Below are 20492 nucleotides of genomic sequence, written 5' to 3'. Positions count from 1 at the left end.
GGCCGCCGAGGGGCGGGGCCTCGGCGTTGAGTCAGCCGCGGTCCCAGCGTTCCCCGCGCGGGCGACGAGCGCGGATCCGGTGACTCGCGCCCGCCGCGCTCACTCTCCCCCGTCTTCCCTCACACGCTCACGCCCGGCTCGATATGGCGGCGGCGGCGGCGGCGGCTGGGGACTCCGACTCCTGGGGTGAGGAGCAGCTCGGGGGCCGGGCCGCGCCGGCGCTGGTCCCACACTGTCATTAACGCGGCTCTCTTCCCGCAGACGCGGACGCGTTCTCGGTGGAGGACCCGGTGCGGAAGGTGGGCGGCGGCGGCACCGCCGGCGGGGACCGCTGGGAGGGCGAGGACGAGGACGAGGACGTCAAGGTGGGTCGGCGCGGGCCGGGCCGGGGCGCCCGCCGTGGGGCGGGAGGCGGACGCCGCCCGGGCCTGCGGGCCGTGTGGGGCCGCGAGCGCAGGGCCCGGCGGCCACGGGGCCGGCGGCGGGCGGCGCGGTCTGCCGAGCCTGCCTGGCGCGGGGCGGGCCCGGCCCCTGGCAGAGGGTCTGCGCCTGCCCGGACGCCCCGCCAGCCGGCGTCGGGCGGTGACAGCCGCGGCCGGGCGGCCCACGTGCGCGCCGCGCGGGGCTGAGCGCGGAGGCGAGCGCGGGGCCCCCGCGCGTCCCAGATGCGCGTCTCGTAACGCGACCCTCGTGCTGGCAGCTCATCCGCAGCCCCAGAGGCCCGCTGGGAGAGTTTGTTAGAGCTTTTAAGTGTGTGAAATACTGCGGTGTAGTTTCAGCCACCTTTTTTCCCCGCACTCAAGTGAAGTAATTTTTAGACCCCCTTCTCCCTGCGTGTGGCGAAGGATGAACTGAGGACCGCGGAAGCTGCCTCAGCGGCCAGAAACCTGGCTCGTCCACACAGCGACTCGAAAAATGGAGCGCTGATAGAGTGGGTTATTCATCTTCACGGGAACCCGTAAGGAAATACTGATTTCGTGGTTGGAGAAGGCGAGGGAGCAGGTGTTTGCTTTGTTTTTCCTATGCTTTGTATATTTTGTTTGTTTTTGAGACCTCCTGGGGACTCCATCGTATGGCTTCACATGACATGACTACTGCTTTTTTGTTTTTATAGTAGCTACAAATCTCTCAAGTGCAGAATGTTAAGATTCTTATTAAGGAAGTTCTCAAAATCTTTATTTCCGTGAAGATAAAATTTAATATGAGTTGGAAAATGGTTTTCTGTGGTTTTTATTCATTTAGTGAATGGTTTATTCTTCTGACTTCTGACCCCAGCTCAGGATAACAAACCCTACAAATCTTTCCGCTTGGGTTAAAAAAAAAATTAAGCTAGGTAATCGTTATGAACTTTGTGTCCAGACTGCTTTTGTTTAGATTTTACTTTTTTCTGATGAAGTGGATGTCCAATTCATTGAACAGCCTATGGTTCAGGGATGATGTGAGCTTTTCAAACCTTGGGGTTAATTAATAAGCAACACTTAAATTTTTGTTTCATTTACATGTTGTGTAGACATGGGAATGGATGGTGTAATCAGCCTCATTGCAAAGTATTAGTTACTTCCCTACACTATAGGAGATTTTGTTTTGAGCCTTTAGTTCAGATTTGTCCTTTCACTTCCATTCATAGTAGATTTAGAAGTTAAGACATCTGTTAGGAAAATTGGGAATAAGTGAGAAGAATCTAGAAGAATTCCTAGAGAATCACGAATTACCAGAAAATGAAGTTTGAATGAAGAGTCTAGACTGATAAAAAGAAGCCTGACTGAAATTATTGTATCTAAAAGAGTCGGACACGACTGAGCGACGGAACGGAACGGAACAAGTCGAGTCTATCCTGATAAATAGAATTCTGACCACTTGTAACTTATTTTGGAGGTTTAGAAGTTGTAAATCTTACTTAAAAGTAAATGTTACATAAAGGTTATCTTGTCTCTCCAGTGCAGAATTTGTTTTATACGTATAACCTATTTCTTTTACTTAAACTTTGAAGTTGATCTTTGAGTAGAAAGCTGAACTTACCCATGTTGAAATGTTGCTTTATTTCTATTGAGTCTCTCAAAGATTTCCAGGATGACGTGTCCATGGAGTAGTTTGGTTCCTAGCAGTTTAGGATCAGACAGACCTGGATCTATATTGTTGCCTTGACAATTTTTGTTTGTGAACATAAACCAGTTTTTTAATCACCCCCTCCCCCATTTCCCACTCTTAGCGTTACCGAAGCTATCTCAGGCATTAATTTGCACTTTAGAGGAGATAACATATGAAGCATTAAGCAGAGTTGTCTGACCCTTGGTAGGCGCTGAGTAAATGTTAATTCTCTCTTGCTTCTAGATGGAGTCTTAATTTTTCTGGCTAATGGAAAACATGCTTAGAAAGTTTAGAGCTTGTATCTGGGGTCGTTTTTGTGCCACGTTTTGTGCTTTCTTTAGCTCAGTAGGAGTAAGTTCTCTCCACAGTGGGTGTTTTACTCTGTATTTTTTGTTTTGAATGGAATGACCATGGTTGTCAGACAAGTTTTTGCTTGCTCAGAATCTAGAGTTGAAATTTGTCACCTTGAATGATAATGAGCAGGTTTTCCCTGCTTTCTGAAACTAGAGCATTCCTATCAAACCTTTCCTAAGCTGAAAGAAGCAATTACTTTAGGACATACCTTGCTAACAAATGCACAGGATAAATCAAGGTAAAGCACAGATGCTCACAGACACAGTTCAAAGCTGTGGCAGCTTGGTGCTTAGATTCTGAGGAGCTTGGTGGAGAATGAACTTGGCCTTGACGGGTGCCAGTCTTGCTGCTTAGGGTGCTCACTGCCACTATAATAGCTCAGTGCAAAAACAGATGCTGTTTTCACTTGTCATAAGATTGTAAATTCTCTTTGGATTTCACTTAGCGAACACAGGTACCAAGGTACGTTGTTAGAAAAAGTGTAGTGTCATAAAGTGAACTTTCAAAAAGTAAGGAATACATTAATACCAAATTTCTGAATTCTGATGTTCTAATGCTAATCCTTTTGTAGCAGTTGTTAACAAGGTTTAGTTTTCATGAGACTGAATAATCACAGTCCTTAAAGAATACAGTATGTGACTTAAGGTAGGTAGAAACAGTTAAGTTCTTCAGTCTGTGTCAGCGTCTAGTGTTTAACCTTTAAGAGTTATGTTCTTTAAGGCTTAATGTCATTTGTAATGTCCTGAGGAGTGAAAGGAAAACCAAGGTCTTTTGTTACAGTAACTTGCTCCAATAGGTCAGTGTCTTTCATAGCATTTTGCTGCCCTTGGCTTTTCAAATAGCTGTCTGATAGTGGCAGAAGTGGATTTAGATGAAGCTAGAATTGCTTGTATTCACTGGAGGGGTAGGGGAACGCCATGCGTTTTCCCAGTTTAAAAGGTGAGAACCAGGGAGCATACTTTCCTCTGACATTAGCTTTATTTCCCCTTTCTACCCTATCCTGATATCAATGCAGAGGCAGTGGGAGGAATTGTTTGCTTGGCATATATCTCTGGACTCCTTCCCCATTTCTGGAATGATGTGTAGGCTGTGTTGATCATTTTTCCTGCTTGCTGTGAGTACCTCCCCACTGCAAGCAAGAACAATACAACTTTTACTCCATTTTACTAGTCTCCCATCATTTTACTAAAACAGATAGAAGCTAGATTTGTTCAAAGGGTGTAGAGTTTGTTTTGAGAAAACTTCTGGCTGTAATTAAACGTCTCACACATTTGCTTCTATAATGTTATTAACAAAATATCTTTAAAAGACCTTAGAGAACTAGATTAGATGAAAACTGCATGCCTTATTGTGCCCATTCAGCTGTCTGTTAGGATCGTATCCCAGTTAATAGTTTAAATATACCAGAGTAAGGACATTTTTGAAGCATTGGAAACAGCACTTCTGAAGTAGAGGATTATATTTCAAAGACATGGGAGATTGTTGGGAAGTTTTCAGAAGGTAGGCATTTTGCTAGGAAATGGATATCTGGAAGGTGTGTGCGCGCGCATGTGCACGTCTTATGAAAAATTCTAAACATACACAGAAGTGGAAAGAAAAGTTTAATAAACCCATGACTAACCTTCTATTTTCTATATTCTGTCTTATTGCTCTCCTCACCCAGCCAGATTATTTTGAAGAAAATATCAAGTTGTATCATTTTAGTACCCTGACAATTTTTTATAAACTAGTAAGTTTTTAGTTGGGGAGTGTGTTTGTTGCTGAAAAATATTTACCTAATATATTTGCTATCCTGGATCATTGAAAATAAATAAGCCATTTGTTTAGTGTTCAGTGTCTTGTTTTTGATCTAGCTTAGCCAGGAATTTGAAGTAGAATTGATTGATAACACTTCCAAATATGAGACAGGTAGGTATTGAGATGGAATTCAGCAGAGTGCTGAGCCATAGTAGTGTGTTGAAAACTTAAGGAATTAAGTGAAGTAGAATTTATTGAGACAGATACCCTGGCTTCCAGAGACAAGCAGAGTACTGAGGTGATGGAAGAACATTTGCGCTTATTTTAAAAACTAAACTTTGCAATCAGGTCTAGCCATGGCAGGAGCTCACTACAGAGTTCTGAGGTTTCTCAGAACAGAATTGGTACAGCTTACAGAACACCCAGTAAAAGACTCTTTTGCTTCAAGAGATTATGCTTTATCTAAACCAAACTATGTACGTAAGAAGAAAGGAGGTGTATATATTAGTTAATGGACTTTTGCTGTGGGGCAGAAGAGTTTTCCTGCTCATGTGAAACTGCTTCTGTTTGATGATCTATAAATATATCTTGCTTAAGTTGGAAAGCATTTTCAGCGCTAAACGTGTTCTCGCATTGCATGTGACATTCTGTAGTTGTACATTATAAAATGACAGACTAGCCAACTACTGTCTGCATTGTTAGAAATAAAAAGAAACCAGGGTTTAAATTTTTTCTGTTATGTTTTCAATTCTTAGTTGTATTTAGTTGGGAAACAGGTTTTAAACTTGAAAAACACCCGTCCTTTTTTAGAGAAATGGCTCAAATGATGCTGGGTGTTTATCTGTAGCACGTAGTTTATAAACAGCTTCTCTTCTGAGGAAGTTGGCCATTTTAGAAGAGCCTGGTTAATATTGAAGATGTTAATATTTTAAATACTTGGAAATACTTTTGGATAGATATTGTAGTTGGAAGATTTATTGGCTACCAGTGATAATTGGTTAAAGAATTTAATTGGATATTTATAGGTAACTTAAAAACAACCATTGATTTTAGCTGTTTCTCTAGGAGCCCTTTATTTTATCTGAACTTATTATCAGCATTTACAAAGTCTTGATGTTTATGGAAAATTGGGCAATTTTAAACATTCTAGTTTTATTCATTTACTTTTATAACTAAGGATGCAAAAACTGTCGTAAGTTCGTGGGGAAAGCCACCTGGCCGCCTGCTTTTGGGATTACATTTGTTTGGAGTGTGACCAGTGTGCTTTTTCTGATGTCACTGTGCTTCTTTCTTGAGGAGCTTATCCTCAGTGTAGGAGTAACTACAGAGCAAACTTTTTTCCAGCACTGGGGGGCGAAGGGAGAATCCCATGGACAGAGAAGCCTGGTAGGCTACAGTCCACGGGGTCGCAAAGAGTCGGACACGACTGAGCAACGGAACGGAACGGAACGGGGGGCGAAGGGTGCCTTTCATGATCCGTTGATGAACTGAGGAGCAAATGTCGTATTTGTTTCCAGGACTTAGAGATAGGAACCACTGTTTTTGCTACTGAAATCTTTTCTGTGCTGAAATTCTAGGTGGCCTCGTTACACTTGCAGTGATGGGACAGTATGACAACTGTCTGGAATAAGGTTATTCTTCGATAGCGAAACCAGGGATGGGGTAGAGATGGGCTGTAAAGTTAGGGTGAAGGAGACACTGAAAAAGCAGTGATCCGGGTGGGGTGAGGTTTTACTGGTAAAGGGAACTGAGGAATATCAGCACTGAACAAAAACCCTACCATGTGCTGTTGCTCTGTGTGGGAGTTACTGGGATGGAGCTGCTCATTTTCAGCTATGCCTAGCTCCTCTTGAGCTCCTGCTCCCACAGGCTGCTAGACTCATTTGTTAAAATTAGTAGAAATCCATCACAGGCAATTTGAGATGAATATTTGACATAGTTGTAGCTGGGCATATCTTAGTATGTACCATAACCCTTCTCTTTGATATGGGATTCCCTGCAATTCCAGGGGACTCCATTCCAGGACTAATTGAAAGAACAAATTTTGATGTGGAGGGACCTAGTTCCCAGCCATTTATACTTCAGGATTCAGGTAAGAAATGATGTTTAATATGACACTTTAAAGAAATTTTGTCCTGTTCAAAACAGGTTCCTTCGTTATTTTTCCATTCAGATTGTGTGATAGTTATCTCTGGGCCTTAGTGTCCTTATATGTAAAGTGGGGATAACACTACTTTACTTGCAGAACTTTTGTGAGGGTTAACTGTGTTACTATATGTAAAGTTCTTTGGGGACTTCCCTGGCAGTCCAGTGGTTGGGACTCACTGCCACGGGCCCAAGTTCAATCCCTGGTCAGGGAACTAAAATTCCACAAACTGTGCAGCGTGGCCAAAGAATTAAAAAAAAAAAAATTAAACATAAAGTCCTTTGCATAGTGCTTAGTGCAAAGTAAGCACTTAGTGAATGTGATCTATTGTTGTCACTATTATCATCGTCACTGTTATTAGTAGGGGGTTATAAACATCCCCTAGAAGTAAGCAGATAGTTCTTTTATCTAAGAACCATCTAAGCAGCATACCACTCACAAACCCAGCTTTCTTATGTTCTATGAAGATTAAAATGACAAAAAACTTCTTGTAGTAGTCAACTTTTAGCTCTCTGGTTCCTTTTGTACAGTGCTGTATTGATACAAGCACTTGTGCAAACCGGCAGGGTGATACAAACATTTACCATCTAATTTCTAACTCTTAGATGTTCAAACAATGACTAGCTGGTTTGCTTTCATTGTGTTTGTTAACTATGAATTATGGGTTAAATTGCAAAGGTAAAGTGATTATAAAAATACTTCTATTCAAAGTTCTTCCCACTCCATGGCAGCCTTGATCAGGATTTTTTATTTCTTTGGATTTAGATTTTTATTAAGAATCAAGGCTTGGTTAGCTTACAGACACCTAGCCTGATTCAGGTTTACGGCCTCTTGCGTTACAAAGCCAGGCGCTTGCTGCCGCAGCTGTGGCATATGAGTCAGCCCGCCCCTCTGGCCACGCCGGGGCCTCCCGCCTTGCCAGTCCCCCTCTGGCTCAGCGTGTCCTAGGGTGCCTGGTAGTGGTTGAGACGGTGGTCAGGTTACCTGTAGGTTAAAACCCTATTTAAACACAGGACTGTGTCTTCCTCTGTTAAACTTAGCCCTTCTAAATTCTGTGGACCCTTTGAAGATTGTTTGATAATTGTTTTGTGTTTAGCTCAGTGACTGTGCTAGGCATAGAAGAAAGTCTACAGAGCCACCTTAAAATGCCCCGCCCAAGTTAGGGAGTTGGTTCCATGAAGCTGTTGGTCAGCTCTTGATTCTTCTATTGTACTGAGCTTAACTCTTTTCTTTTTTTAAATCTAATTTTTAAAAAATGAGATATAGTTGATTTACAGTATTGGGCTTAAATTTTTATAAAGATTTAATTCATTAGCCAGGGTTATGTTGTGTGGAATATTGCTTGAAATAATTAAAACCATTAGCCAGAGTGTTGGATGCTTTTACATTTGGGAAAGTAAGTATAAAGACAGGTCAGATTTTCTTTTAAGACTACTGTGAATTACTTAAGAGAGGCCGTTAGTGTTGGCTTGGTGGTCTTGTGTTTTCATTGTTAATGGAGAAGCTTTTTTGTGGAGTTAGACAAGTTGATATAAAAGTTCATATGGAGAAACAAGTGTGAGAGAATGGCCAGGAAAACATTAAAAAACCTGAAAAGGGGGAATTAGCCCCAGCTTACATTAAAAACGTGTACTATAAAGCCTTTGGTTAAAACAGAAGGTACTGGTACATGAACAAGCCAGTGGGATAGCATAGAAAGCAGAAATAGAGCAAGTGTCTAAGAAAACTTAGTATTTGGTAAGTCACAGGGCAAAGATGGGCTTCTTTAAAAATTGAAGTATAGCTGATTTGTGGTATTATAGGTTTCAGGTGTACAGTATCAGTCAGTTCTGTCATGTGTGACTCTTTATGATCCCAAGGACTGCAGCATGCCAGGATTCCTTGTCCATCACCAACTCCCGGAGCTTGCTCAGACTCATGTCCATCGAGTTGGTGACGCCATCCAACCGTCTCATCCTCTGTCGTCCCTTCTCCTCCTGCCTTCAATCTCTCCCAGGATCAGGGTCTTTTCCAGTGAGTCAGTTCTTCACGTCAGATGGACAAAGTATTGGAGGAGCTTCAGCTTCAGTCCTTCCAGTGAATATTCAGGACTGATTTCTTTTAAGATTAACTGGTTTGATCTCCTTGAAGTCCAAGGGACTCTGAGTCTTCTCCAACACCACAGTTCAAAAGCATCAATTCTTCAGCACTCCGCTTTCTTTGTAGTCCAACTCTCACATCCATACATGATTACTGGAAAAAGCATTGCTTTGACTAGATGGACCTTTGTTGGCAAAATAATATCTCTGCTTTTTAATATGCTGTCTAGGTTGGTCATAGCTTTTCTTCCAAGGAGCAAGCGTCTTTTAATTTCTTGGCTGCAGTCACCGTCTGCAGCGATTTTGGAGCCCATGAAAGTAAAACCTGTAACTGTTTCCATTGTTTCCTCATCTATTTTCCATGAAGTGATGGGACTGGATGCCATGGTCTTAGTTCATTGAATGTTGAGTTTTAAGCCAGCTTTTTCACTCTCCTCTTTGACTTTCATCAAGAGGCTCTTTAGTTTCTCTTTGCTTTCTGCCATAGGGGTGGTGTCATCTGCATATCCGAAGTTATTGATATTTCTCCCGGCAATCTTGATTCTAGCTTGTGCTTCAAGTTCGGCATTTTTCGTGATGTACTCTGCATATAAGTTAAATAAACAGGGTGACAATATACAGCCTTGACATACTCCTTTTCCAATTTGGAACCAACATAGTGGTTCACAGTTTTTAAAGATAATACTCCATTTATAGTTATTATAAAATATTAGAAAGGTGGACTTTTCAATAGATGGTGCTTTGACAACTAGGTAACTATTTGGGAAAAGGTAAAATTAGATCCGTACTTAGATCTATCATAGAAAAGAAAAAAAATTCCAAAGAATCAGAGATCTAAATGAGAAAACAATGGAAGCATACATCTTCTAGAAGAAAATTCCTTGCTTTAAGAAAAGACTTTCTAATTGACTTGGAATTCAGAGCAGTAAAAGAAAAGTCTGAATTTTACTCCGTAAATGTGGTGGGGCACATGACACTTCGTGGGGAACACTGTAGGCATTTCCATCAGGAGAAGAGCAAGGACTTGACCCCCCTTTTCTCCGCCGCTGCTCTTTCATAATATACTTGAGGCTTTGCCAGTGCGATTAGACAAGAGGAATCAGTTGTGGAGCCACACAAATTGGTGAGGAAGGAATAAAGCTATCTCATTTGCAGATGATAGGGTAGTATACCTGGAACACCAGAGACTCAGTGATGGAACTAACTTAAGTGATAAATGTAATTGGTAAGGTACCTGGGTTTCAAAGTGGTGCAGTGGTAAAGAATCTATCTGCCTGCTGATGCAGGAGACACAAGATATGCGAGTTTGATCCCTGGGTTGGGAAAATCTCCTGGAGTAGGAAATGGCAACCCACTCCAGTATTCTTGATGGAAAATTCCATGGACAGAGGAGCCGGGTGGGCTGCAGTCCATAAGGTCACAAAGAGTTGGACACGACTAAGCACAACATATATGTATTTACATTTATATAGCAGCAGGATATAAAATTAACATCCAAAAACCTATAGCTTTTCAATGATAACCAATTAGAAGACATAAAATGGAAAAAAAAAATTTACAACGGCAACAGGGAAGACGAAATACATAGGAATAAACCTGATGAGAAATACTCAAAACCTTATAAGAGAAACTTTAAAACATTCTTTGAAAGATACAGAGGTAGGCTTGAACAAATGAAAAGATAGCCCTTTTTCTTGGCTAGGGCAGTTCAACATTATGTCAGTTCTCCCAAAATTATAAATTTAATGTAACGCCAAAGAAGAAAAAAACAGCAAACTTGTTTCTGTGGTGTTAGAATAATAAAGATCACATGGAAAAGTAAGCATGCAAGAACTATTAATGGAGTTTTCTTTCGTTTAGGATAACTGGGATGATGATGATGATGAAAAAAAAGAAGAAGCAGAAGTAAAACCAGGTGATCCATTGGGTTTCCTCTGTTTTGGGGTTTAGATCTTAATCTGATGCTTATGTTAAGACGACTAACAAAATGCTGCAAAATTGGAAATTTTGGTTATTTTTAGAACCCAAACATCCTTCTGTTTCCAGTTCATTCTCTTCTCCCTGCATCTCGTCTCTCTCTCTTTAAAATATAATCAGATTAGAGGGTGAGGCTGCACAGCTGAAGGGTCTGAGTCCTCCCTAAAGGACTGTGGTGAAATACGAAAGGAGGGGTTTGGACCTTAGGGTTAGATTAGAGAGGAGAAAGGAAGTCCCAAAACTTTCCTTATTTGCCAGGAAATCACCATCTAAATTGGAGCAGGCACAGATTTGATCTCTTGAATATAAGTATCATGTCTGTCTCATTCATAAACTAGAAAATATTTAAGATTAACTGATTAAAACATTTCTTTACTTTCAGAAGTAAAAATTTCAGAAAAGAAAAAAATAGCAGAGAAAATAAAAGAGAAAGAACGGCAGCAGAAGAAAAGGCAAGAAGAGATTAAGAAGAGAGTAAGTCCTGTTTGTTTTCCGTGAAACAGAACCCTGACATCAGTAGTGGCGCAGCGCCTTAACAAGCAGCAGACGCGACCTGATCGTGGAAAGGGCTTTGGAGAGGCTGTAAATGGGCATCATCAGATGAAAGGTGATCCCAAACTGAATTTGTGGTTTTTGCAAAAACCAAACCCCGAAGCTTTACCTGTAGATTTTCACAGACATTTGGAAGCACTCAGGATTGTCTTGTGACAATAGTCAGGGATTTTCGTCAGTGTCTTGCAGTTCTCTCTAGCTGTGATTAGTCTTTTTTTTTTTTTTTTAGCAGTGTACATTTTGAGTAAATATAAAAAGCATCCATTTCTCTGCCATGTACTATATAAATGTTGTTTTTGATTATTTGGAGCAAGATCAGGAATTTTGTGTTCATTTACTTTTTGAATAGAAAACACATTTACATGATACAGAAATCAAAATGGTATCAAGAGGGGTCCCCAACCCTTCACAGATTTGTTGTGTTTCTTTCCTTTATCCTATAAGTGAATACTGGTTTATGATGTCTCCAAGGTGACTTTATATATTTGTATACAACTGTATGGTCATATTCCACCTTTTTTTTTTTTTAATTGTTTTCACCTTGGCTTTATTTAATAATCATGGAAATCTTACCATAGATCATAGTAAGCTTTCTTATTTTATTTTTAACCGGTGAAACAACTCCACAGTGAAAGTGCCTAACCACTGTACCACCAGGGAATTCCCTTGACTTTTTATTAAGAGAAATTTCAAGAAAATAGCATAATGGGTCATATACAAGTCACCTAAATTTACCAGTTGTTAATATTTTTCCAACTTGCTTCATCTTTTTTTTTTTTTTCTAAAATATAATCCAATAAATAACAAACATTATACATTTTTCCTTTAAATACTTCAGTATGCTTTTCTGAAAAAGCAAAGCTATTTCTCATATAATTACGTTCCTAATTGTAAGTCATTTAAACATCATCTATTTTATGTGCATTTCTTTAATTGTCCCAGAATATCCTTACATGTGATTTGTTCAGGCAAGCACCTTGCATTTATTTGGCTGTTCATAGGTTCTAAATCTCTTCGGGTCTGTCCTTCTCTCTCAAGTGGCACTGACTTACTGAAGACAGCAGGGCGGTTGTCCTGTGGAACACCCCGCCTTCTAGGTTTGTCTCGCTGCTGCTTCCTTGTGGTTAGTTTCTGTAACTTGGCAGTGACGTCTCGAAATTTAATTGGAATTAGATTGAACATTTTTGGTCGGAATACTTCAGATATGATGCTGTATGCTTCATGTTGCATCAGTCACATCAGAAGTCGTATGATGCTGTACTGTTATTAGTGATGCTAAGATTGATTACTGAGTTACGTTGATGACAAGATTAGCGATTTCTTCTTAGTGGTGACCCAGTTTTGGGGTTAGTTTTGGTGTCATTGATGGTCGTTGCCCAGTTGCTTCTTTAGGTGCGGCAGAATGGTGATGTTTCATTCTGACTTCTGTTTTCTTATTGGCTGGCTTTTTCTCCCTTTTTTTCTATTTGGTTACTGTGGATATGATTTGTACTAGAAAGCATAAAAGCTTAATTCTTTTAATTACTAATTTTCAGAGTAAGGAGGGGTGTGGTAGCTTTAAGTGGTGAAAAATGAAGGATTTTGTGGGTTTCATTTTTTTCTGAGTAAATTTGTGGACTTACAGGTCTTTATGACTTTCACTTAGACTATATAGTGAGTCTTCTTTAATGCTTAAATTGTCCCAGCGTCGGACAGTGGGGTCCCTCTGAGTTGGTCCTGTCTTCCCGTTTCACAGAGCCCTGCTAGTCTTGGAAAGGCTCCTTGTTCTCTGGCACAAGCTCATCTGGTAAACTCATCAGCCACTGTGATTCATTTTTAGTAGCAAATTATCATGGCCAACAGTATGTGGGAATGTCTGTTTCCCCCCAGCAGGAACATTTTAGATGCTTTTTAGTAATCTTGTATTTGTATGTCTAAAATACTTACATGCATGTTTATATGTTCAGAACAAGCAATGGATTCTTATAGCTCAGTCTAAGAAGTTGGCCACTGAAGTTTAGCATTATACTTACTTTATCTTGATATTAGCCTCCAAAATAAAGAAACGTTACATTCAGTGACTTAATTTTATCTTAGGTGAAGTATTGAGTTAAAACATACTCAGTTTTGATGCAGGAAATAAGGGTGTTCAGGTCTATCAATACAGTTGAGATGGTTCCCTTTTTCTAGAAAATCTTCTCCATGAGAAATAAAATGTGACCTGTTTCAGAAGTGGCCTTCTGAATCAAAATCTTCAAACTGTGCAGGCATGGATAATTGTGAATGGCACAAACTCCCTTCACCTTTTTCCCACTTTGATAAGTATTATCAAAGGTATCTCCTCTTGGTAACATATTTGTTATAGAAACTTATGGTATATAGAAAGGATATAAATTAGACTATTAATTGTTATCTCAAAGAAGTGGAATAAAAGATATATAAGGGGGAAATGTTTTTCTAATTCTTTGAAAAAAATTTTTTTTGTATGTCTACATACTGTTTATTATGGATATGCCATATACTTTAACCATTCTGTTGTGGAACATTTAGATCATCTCTACATTTATTTGATATTATTATGAATAATACCCCATTTGACCTCCTTTTGGTTAAATATTTGTTTGCACCTTTGGTTTCTTAAGAGGAATATCTCAAAGTGGAATTATTTGATTAAAGCATATAATATTTTTAAGACTTTATAAACATTACCAGTTACTCTAGGATTTTTCAGTATACAGTTTTAGCCAGAAGATAAGAGAGCTATTTTCAACTTGTTTGCAGTCTCAATTCCTTAATTTAAAAAAATTGCCAAGAAATAAACCCAGTCTTCAAATCTCAATTCTGTGACATTACCACCTGTGTTAACCTTCTGTTACCATGGGCAGGCTGCTTAATCTGTGACTCAGGTTTTTTTCCTATAACATTAAGATATCTAAAAGAATTTACTGTAGAAATACAGTAAACATTATGAATGTTTCCTGTTATTTATGCATGTCTAGAAAAATAATTATATAGTTTAGACATGTATTGCGTATGCTATAACCAGCTGTTCTCAAACTTTATTGTTGGCTCATTTTAGTTAGAAGAACCTGAAGAACCTAAAGTGCTAACACCAGAAGAACAATTAGCAGATAAACTGCGGCTTAAGAAATTACAGGAAGAGTCTGACCTCGAATTAGCAAAAGAAACTTTTGGTAAGTGGGGGTGTGGTAACAGTGTAGTATTGAAGTTGTAAGTGAATACTGTGGAGGTCTTACTAGTTTGAAAATTCAGAAAACATCTTTCTTGAAGAAACATGATAATGTAGGTATTAGAAAGCAGTTCTTAATCTCTTTTGTTTGTACTTGCGGTTTCATTACTTAACATAGAGTGAGATCCATGCTCAGATTTTTGAATAATTTGAGTATTGTATAAAAGATGATTAAAGTAAGTTATTGAACCCAAATAAAGTATACTGCTGATTTAAGTATATGTATCAGCTGGATGAAATTTGGGTGAAGTGTGAAGTCTGTAACTTTCTGAGATTGAAATGTCTGACTGCAGGAGTGTCACATGCAGGCCTTGGTGAGGCTGAGGTTGTGCCTTGTGCTCAGTGCTCTCTGTACCCCTTCTTGGCCTTCACCATGCCTACTTTCAGAGGACTTCCATTTCCGTGTCCCATGCCTGCAGCTGTGGTTAGTGTAGAAGATAAAAGGTATGTTCAGGATTCTGTAAATAGTAAGTTTAGAGAGTTCCAGGGGGAGTTACATGGCACAGAGAATAAAAATACAAAGTCAGAAAAATAGTTAAAAGTTCTCATTTTATTTATTTGCTGTCTCTGCTTGCTTATTGAGTACTTTTTCAGAGTAGAATACCCTGTTGAAACAGTTAAATAACCTTGAAATGAAACCTAGAAGGATCTAGTTATTTTGGTCTCTCCCCCCACCCCTTCTCTAAAATGGACCAGGCAGGCTGACTGTAGTGAGCACGCTCCTTTTCACTGGAAGCGTGAGCTAACCTCTCGGTGAGTCTTCAGCAATCTCAGGAGTTGCCATGGATGCTCCTGTGTATTGGCAAACATGTCTCCACCATTCTCATCTCATTACAGGGGGCACGTGCCCATTATCCTGTCTTCATAGGGTGGTAAAAGCCACCCCTGTGTTTATTAAAGAGAAGGGTTTATGTGGTAATAAATTCTAAGATGGGACACCAGTTATAGATCAAAAGCAAAAACGTGTATTCATACAGTGATCATTTGGTTAATAGGATTTTAATGCTGTGTTTCTAATACTAAAATACTGGATCAGTGTTAACAAGTAATTACTTGATTATTGAGGAATAGGTGATGCTAGTGTTAAAAGAATCTTCCTGCCGGTGCAGTAGACACAAGAGACGCAGGTTTGATCCCCGCGTGGGGAAGATCCCCTGGGGTAGGAAATGTCAACCCACTCCTGTCTTCTTTCCTAGAAAGTACTGTGTCATGAGGCTGTGAAGAGTTGGACGCCACTGAGCACACACAGCACACACAGAAGCACCGTGTCTTACAGCCTAGACTCCTTTTACGCTGGGTTAATTTTCCTATTGGGATTTAACACGTGGTTTACTCCTGCTTAGCTTCTGTAGTTGGCCGGATACTTTGACAGCAGCCATCTTAGTTTGCTGTGTTTCTTTCTCTTCCATCTTTGCTATGGGCTGTTCTTGGACAAGTGCTTTTAGTTTTCCCTTTCGTGCCAGGGACTCCTTTGGGCCAGATGAAGCCTATGGTCCCCTTCGTAATGTAGTGATTTTCAACGCATAAAATACAGAGGATTTTACTTACAAAGGAAATCTATTATTTTGGAATAGGTATCAAAGTACTGAAATAACCTGTGCTACAGTAATTATGTACAGGCCACTAAAACTCTGTCCGAAGAGTTCAGTCGACCCAGGTTGAGAACCTGTATTTTAGGATGAAATAATAGGGTTATTTAGATACCTGACAGGTTTCTAAATTTTAAAAAAATTTGATAGTTTCTGTGTCCTCTTTCTCCTACAGGTGTTAATAACACAGTTTATGGAATAGATGCTATGAACCCATCCTCAAGAGATGACTTTACAGAGTTTGGAAAGTTACTAAAAGATAAAATCACACAATATGAAAAGTCACTATATTATGCCAATTTTTTGGAAGCCTTAGTTCGAGATGTTTGTATTTCATGTAAGTAATTCTCATCTCTGACCCCTGTGGATGGATTAGGGGATGTTATAATACACTGAAGATTTGCTTTTTAGCATATAGCTTAGGAATGTTGTTCTGCAAATACACATTAAGTGGTCTTTTGAGGATGCTTTCTGAGTGTTTTTACAATGGCTTCCCAGAGAGACATCTGTGCTTGTTGGCACAACAGCTAGTAAAAGAGTAGCTTCTTGTTTTATATTGACGGGAGCTAAGGAAGTGTCTTTTGGGGAAAATCATACAGAATTTTAGAACTGAGTGAGATCACAAATGAGTGTCTTTTCACTTTATAAATCCGGAAGCCAGCTGCAAGAGCCGCCACCCATTCTCTGGGTCCATGGATTTCGTTTCATGCTCCCAGAAGAGTCATACATGTCAGGGGCATGGGGTATGGGAGTGACAACCAGTGGTGGTATAGCACCAAGGTGGGAGGGACTAGTTTTGCTATGGTATTTGCTATTTTTAAGACTGAGAACAATTCCATTCTCCCCAATCATTCCACCTTCACCCTCTCCCACAGAGTCCCAAAGACTGTTCTAAATGCCTATGTCTCTTTTGCAGTCTCTTATACAGGATTCAGGTTACCATTTTTCTAAATTCCATATATATGCGTTAATATGTAGCATGTATATTATCATAAGTGACCAGTCCAGGTTCGACGCATACATTTTCCTCTGTTCATTTCTTTGCATTTGTGCTTTTTTAATAAAATTCTTTTTTAGAAATAAAAAAAAAAAAAGACTGAGAACAAAATTCTTCACAGGAATTTTAAGTGGAAGTTTCTAAATTTGGTCAGTGATGTGCCCATAGTTGTCATTTTATCTTGTACACACTATTTTATCTGTTTCAGAGGTGCTAACCAAAATCAAACACTTTTTTTTGGTAGCTAAAAACTCGTGTCTGTTTCCAGCTTTATATTTTAATGGGGTGGAAGGATGCGTTGGCCAGGTTTATTTCCTGGTAGGGCAGGCACTTAAGACTTCTGAGATACTTACTCTTTTCACTTTCCTTCTTGTGCTAGAAAATGGAGACACTCAAGGGTCGGGGAGTTGTCGTCTGTGGGATTAAGGATTGGCCTTCCATACTGATTCAGATACTCCTCACTGAAAATCAAGGATGTGTAATTTCCGTCAGTTCAGTCGCTCAGTCGTGTCCGACTCTTTGCGACCCCGTGAATCACAGCACGCCAGGCCTCCCTGTCCATCATAAGGCATGTCCATAGGGCCTGGTTATTCTGTGTTCAGACTGGATAAGGAAGAATGGCAGGGAGCCCTGTGAGCTGTAGATGTCCCCAGTTTCTGGTTAAACAGTGGTGTCTTGGCGATCGTAGATCATTATAAAGTTTTGTTGCTGGGTTTGCCATTTTAAACAGTTCTGGTTTGTGAGCTGAGCCATAGACTTAAGATTATCTATGCTGTTAGGAGAAATTAACACCCTTTTCAAAGTTACTGAAGTTAATGATGGACAGATTAGATTTCTCATGACACTGTCAAGAATGTGTATTTTGCTTTTTTACTTATTCTCTAAAATTCTTAAAACATTTTTTTTTTAGTGGAAATTGATGACCTGAAAAAGATTACCAATTCATTGACTGTACTCTGCAGTGAAAAACAGAAGCAAGAAAAGGTAAAAGAGCTAGTTGTGTGGGAAATGTGTATTATTACACAAACACTGGGATGTAGACATGGTATTTTCACCAAGCTTAGTGAGGAGAAGTCAGGAGTTCACCAATACCATTTATATTGGAGTAGAACAGGAGTGTGAGTGCCATTATCATCCTTTTTATAGGTATGTTTTTCCAAATTAATAATAGAAATTACCGTGGCTTAGTTCTGGAATCTCAGAGAACTCGGTTTTCCGGAACCAGAGCTTTTTTTGACTCTGAGGGTTGCTGTACCAAAAGTTAAGATGCCCATAGTAGATAAAGTCACATGACTTAACTCTCTTTTATCTTCAGCAAAGCAAAGCCAAAAAGAAGAAGAAAGGTGTGGTTCCCGGAGGGGGATTAAAGGCCACCATGAAAGATGATCTGGCGGATTACGGTGGTTATGACGGCGGATACGTACAAGACTATGAAGACTTCATGTGACCTTCTGTCTCCTCTCTCTGTCTTCTTTCTGTTGCCCACCGTCCCTTCAACATGTAGCACAACTTCCTTTCCTTTCAGTTCTGCCAAATGCTACAATCAGAAGTGCAGTATCTTTTGTGCTGGTTATTTAATCCCTTGACACTTAGGTGCTAATGTGCAAATGAGGGAACTTGGATCTTGTTGCCAAGGGGTTAAAATTGGGAACCTCTGTTGCTACTAAATCATAGTTTTAAAAAACAAACCTAATAATGTTGTCATTGTTGCTATCTGATTCCATGGCCACAGTCACTAAATTGGAAACAAAGGTTGCAACATGACGAAAAAACTGCATAGTATTTACCTGCACCTTCAGTAATACCGCCTTAACCATACCTCCTTGGACTACTTCATAACTTGTCAGGAACAGCGGTCTGCTGCAAGGGCGTGTGCTGTGCACCTGGTATTGACATTGCTTTGTCTTAAAATTGAGCGCGAGGATAGTAAACAGACATTGTGAAGGAGACCGCTAAGCTCAGACTGAAGACACGGCGGCTGCAAAGCACTAGTGTGACAAACCCTGCAGCTTTGAAGCTGAAGAAGGTAAACCTCTCCATTATTGCATTACGAGTTGTGGACTCTTGACTGCATAGACTGTCTACTGACGGAGTGCTTCAGATGGGGGTGGGAAACTCCTCACCTGTTTCATTTGCCTGATGTAAGTGTCTGAGAAACAAATCTTCCTTTGTTCTCCAAGGCAGCAGTGGAACAACTTTAACAGGGTTTTGGCATTTCCTTTCCTTTATAAAACATGCTCAGCAAACTGCACCAGTTAACTACAGTTTGGTAAATTGTTATGTTAACAATTATGACATCTGCAATGTTTTATAAAGCAACTAATTTAATAAAGTCACTATTGTGAGGACTTAAAATTTCGCGTTACCGCCCAAGAGATATTTTTGGAGAGTACAGAACAAAGCTCTTGGGACTAGAGTTCTCTATATCCTTACAAAGCTTTATAAGTGCTTGATGAGTAGATGTAGCTTTAGAAGAAAAATGATTTGCAGAGTCCTTAATAGTGTCACTCTAGAGCAACAAAGGTACAGAGCTACATTCCTATGTATTTGGAGAAATTATTTGGTTGCTTAGATACTAAGGCCTAATTAAATACCTGGAAGTATTTATTTGGAGTAACTGAGCTTTAACTCAGGTGATGGCTGTAGGCAGACTGGTGATCTTCTCGATGATATATATTCTGGTGATCAGTTCAGCCAGATCTGTGGTTAGAGTCTTTGTTGGAAACTGCCATGGAATAAAAACTAGGGACAGAGCAAGTATTTTTAAATTTCTCTTCCATAGAAGGAGGAGCCTCAATCAGAGCTCTGTAGAGACAGGACCATCCAGTGTCTTAAGGAAGTTACAGAACGCAGTGACTCTACAGCAATAATTACAGCCAGTAAAGACTGCTTCCTTTAAGGCAGCCAATGACAACATACACTGCATTTAAAATCTGTTTTATTACAGATCAGTTTCTAACAAATGGAAATGTATCATCTGTTGCTCAACTGTGTAAATAATATTAAATTCCTTTGAAACTGGAATCTGCAGGCACAGCTATTCTTTACTAAATATTGTATCATCTCCTGAAGTGAAACTATCCTGAGGAAGATGGCGCTTGTTATCTCAATGCCAATATAGAGATACTATCCTGAGGAAGACGGCGCTTGTTATCTCAATGCCAATATAGAGAAACCATCCTGAGGAAGATGGCGCTTGTTACCTCAATGCCAATATAGAGATACTGGTATAGACAGAAAATGATACAGATGCGTAGTCGTTTTCAAAAAGGAATTTCCTTGTGAACATTTCTCCTTCTTTGGACCCACTAGGACTGGTATGGTCAGTCCTGGTGTTTTACAGTCAGACGTCCGAGATCCCCAGTGCGTTTCTCTCTAAGCTGAGCACAAACATCTTGTAAGTACCTCGTTTCAGCACAAGAAAACAGGCAGTGAAGAATTCCTGGCAATAACCATCCTCATGTGTCACCTGAATCCATCTAATCTGCTAGCATGTCCTTCAGATAGCAACCGGTCTGAGGGTCCTTCAGAAGCACATTGACAGCATCATAAAGTTTGTGTTCGTATGCCAGCTTGTAATACAAGTAGACATCTTCACAATACGTGAGTAACTTCTTCAGGTTTTTCAGAAGAAATTCTGTAGGCTGATGATGTTTACATCTAAACAGAGAAGCAAGAATGTACAGGTTTAAGATACTGTATCTTGAGCAAGGGCTATCAGCTGTGATACTTTACAGATAGTGGT

At 40.0% G+C, this 20492-nt stretch overlaps 2 protein-coding genes across 4 annotated transcripts in view; one reads left to right on the top strand and one right to left on the bottom strand.

Annotated features, from left to right (window-relative positions):
- Nucleotides 1–25: 25 nt before the first annotated feature.
- On the top strand, nucleotides 26–19771 carry EIF3J (eukaryotic translation initiation factor 3 subunit J). 2 transcript variants are annotated; one of them, XM_055437082.2, is made up of 8 exons: nucleotides 26–186; nucleotides 262–365; nucleotides 10264–10318; nucleotides 10763–10854; nucleotides 13991–14105; nucleotides 15926–16087; nucleotides 17658–17731; nucleotides 18063–19771. In XM_055437082.2, exons 1-8 carry the CDS (start codon nucleotides 144–146, stop codon nucleotides 18192–18194), a joined length of 777 nt encoding a protein of 258 aa, XP_055293057.1. In that variant the 5' UTR covers nucleotides 26–143; the 3' UTR covers nucleotides 18195–19771. The 2 variants fall into 2 exon arrangements, with proteins under 2 accessions (XP_055293057.1, XP_055293059.1); XM_055437084.2 differs by lacking the exon at nucleotides 26–186 and adding an exon at nucleotides 6188–6271.
- SPG11 (SPG11 vesicle trafficking associated, spatacsin) overlaps nucleotides 19669–20492 on the bottom strand; it is an 88184-nt gene continuing 87360 nt past the window's right edge. Inside the window, exons 40-41 of one of the 2 annotated variants that reach the window (XR_016038146.1) lie at nucleotides 19951–20407; nucleotides 19669–19852 (exon numbers count right to left, since the gene is read on the bottom strand). Coding sequence is in view for 1 of the 2 variants with exons in the window: in XM_055437079.2 (XP_055293054.2) it covers nucleotides 20227–20407 (181 nt within the window). In the remaining variant the exon portion in view is untranslated. Of the gene's footprint in view, nucleotides 20408–20492 lie in introns of both variants that reach the window. The other variant, XM_055437079.2, reaches the window with a different exon arrangement.

This window comes from Moschus berezovskii, chromosome 9 (assembly GCF_049115385.1).
Source record: "Moschus berezovskii isolate FMDL1 chromosome 9, NW_MosBer_1.0, whole genome shotgun sequence".
NCBI classification, from domain to species: Eukaryota; Metazoa; Chordata; class Mammalia; order Artiodactyla; family Moschidae; genus Moschus; species Moschus berezovskii.
Note: the sequence above shows the minus strand (reverse complement) of the source record. Positions and strands in the feature narration are given on the sequence as shown.

Bases quoted from the DNA above. Each gene is read 5' to 3' on its own strand.
- EIF3J (XM_055437082.2), top strand. From the start codon at position 144: ATGGCGGCGGCGGCGGCGGCGGCTGGGGACTCCGACTCCTGGG. The intron at 10,855-13,990 runs GTAAGTCCTGTT...GGCTCATTTTAG, and splicing joins AAGAAGAGATTAAGAAGAGA to TTAGAAGAACCTGAAGAACC. The intron at 17,732-18,062 runs GTAAAAGAGCTA...TTTTATCTTCAG, and splicing joins AAAAACAGAAGCAAGAAAAG to CAAAGCAAAGCCAAAAAGAA.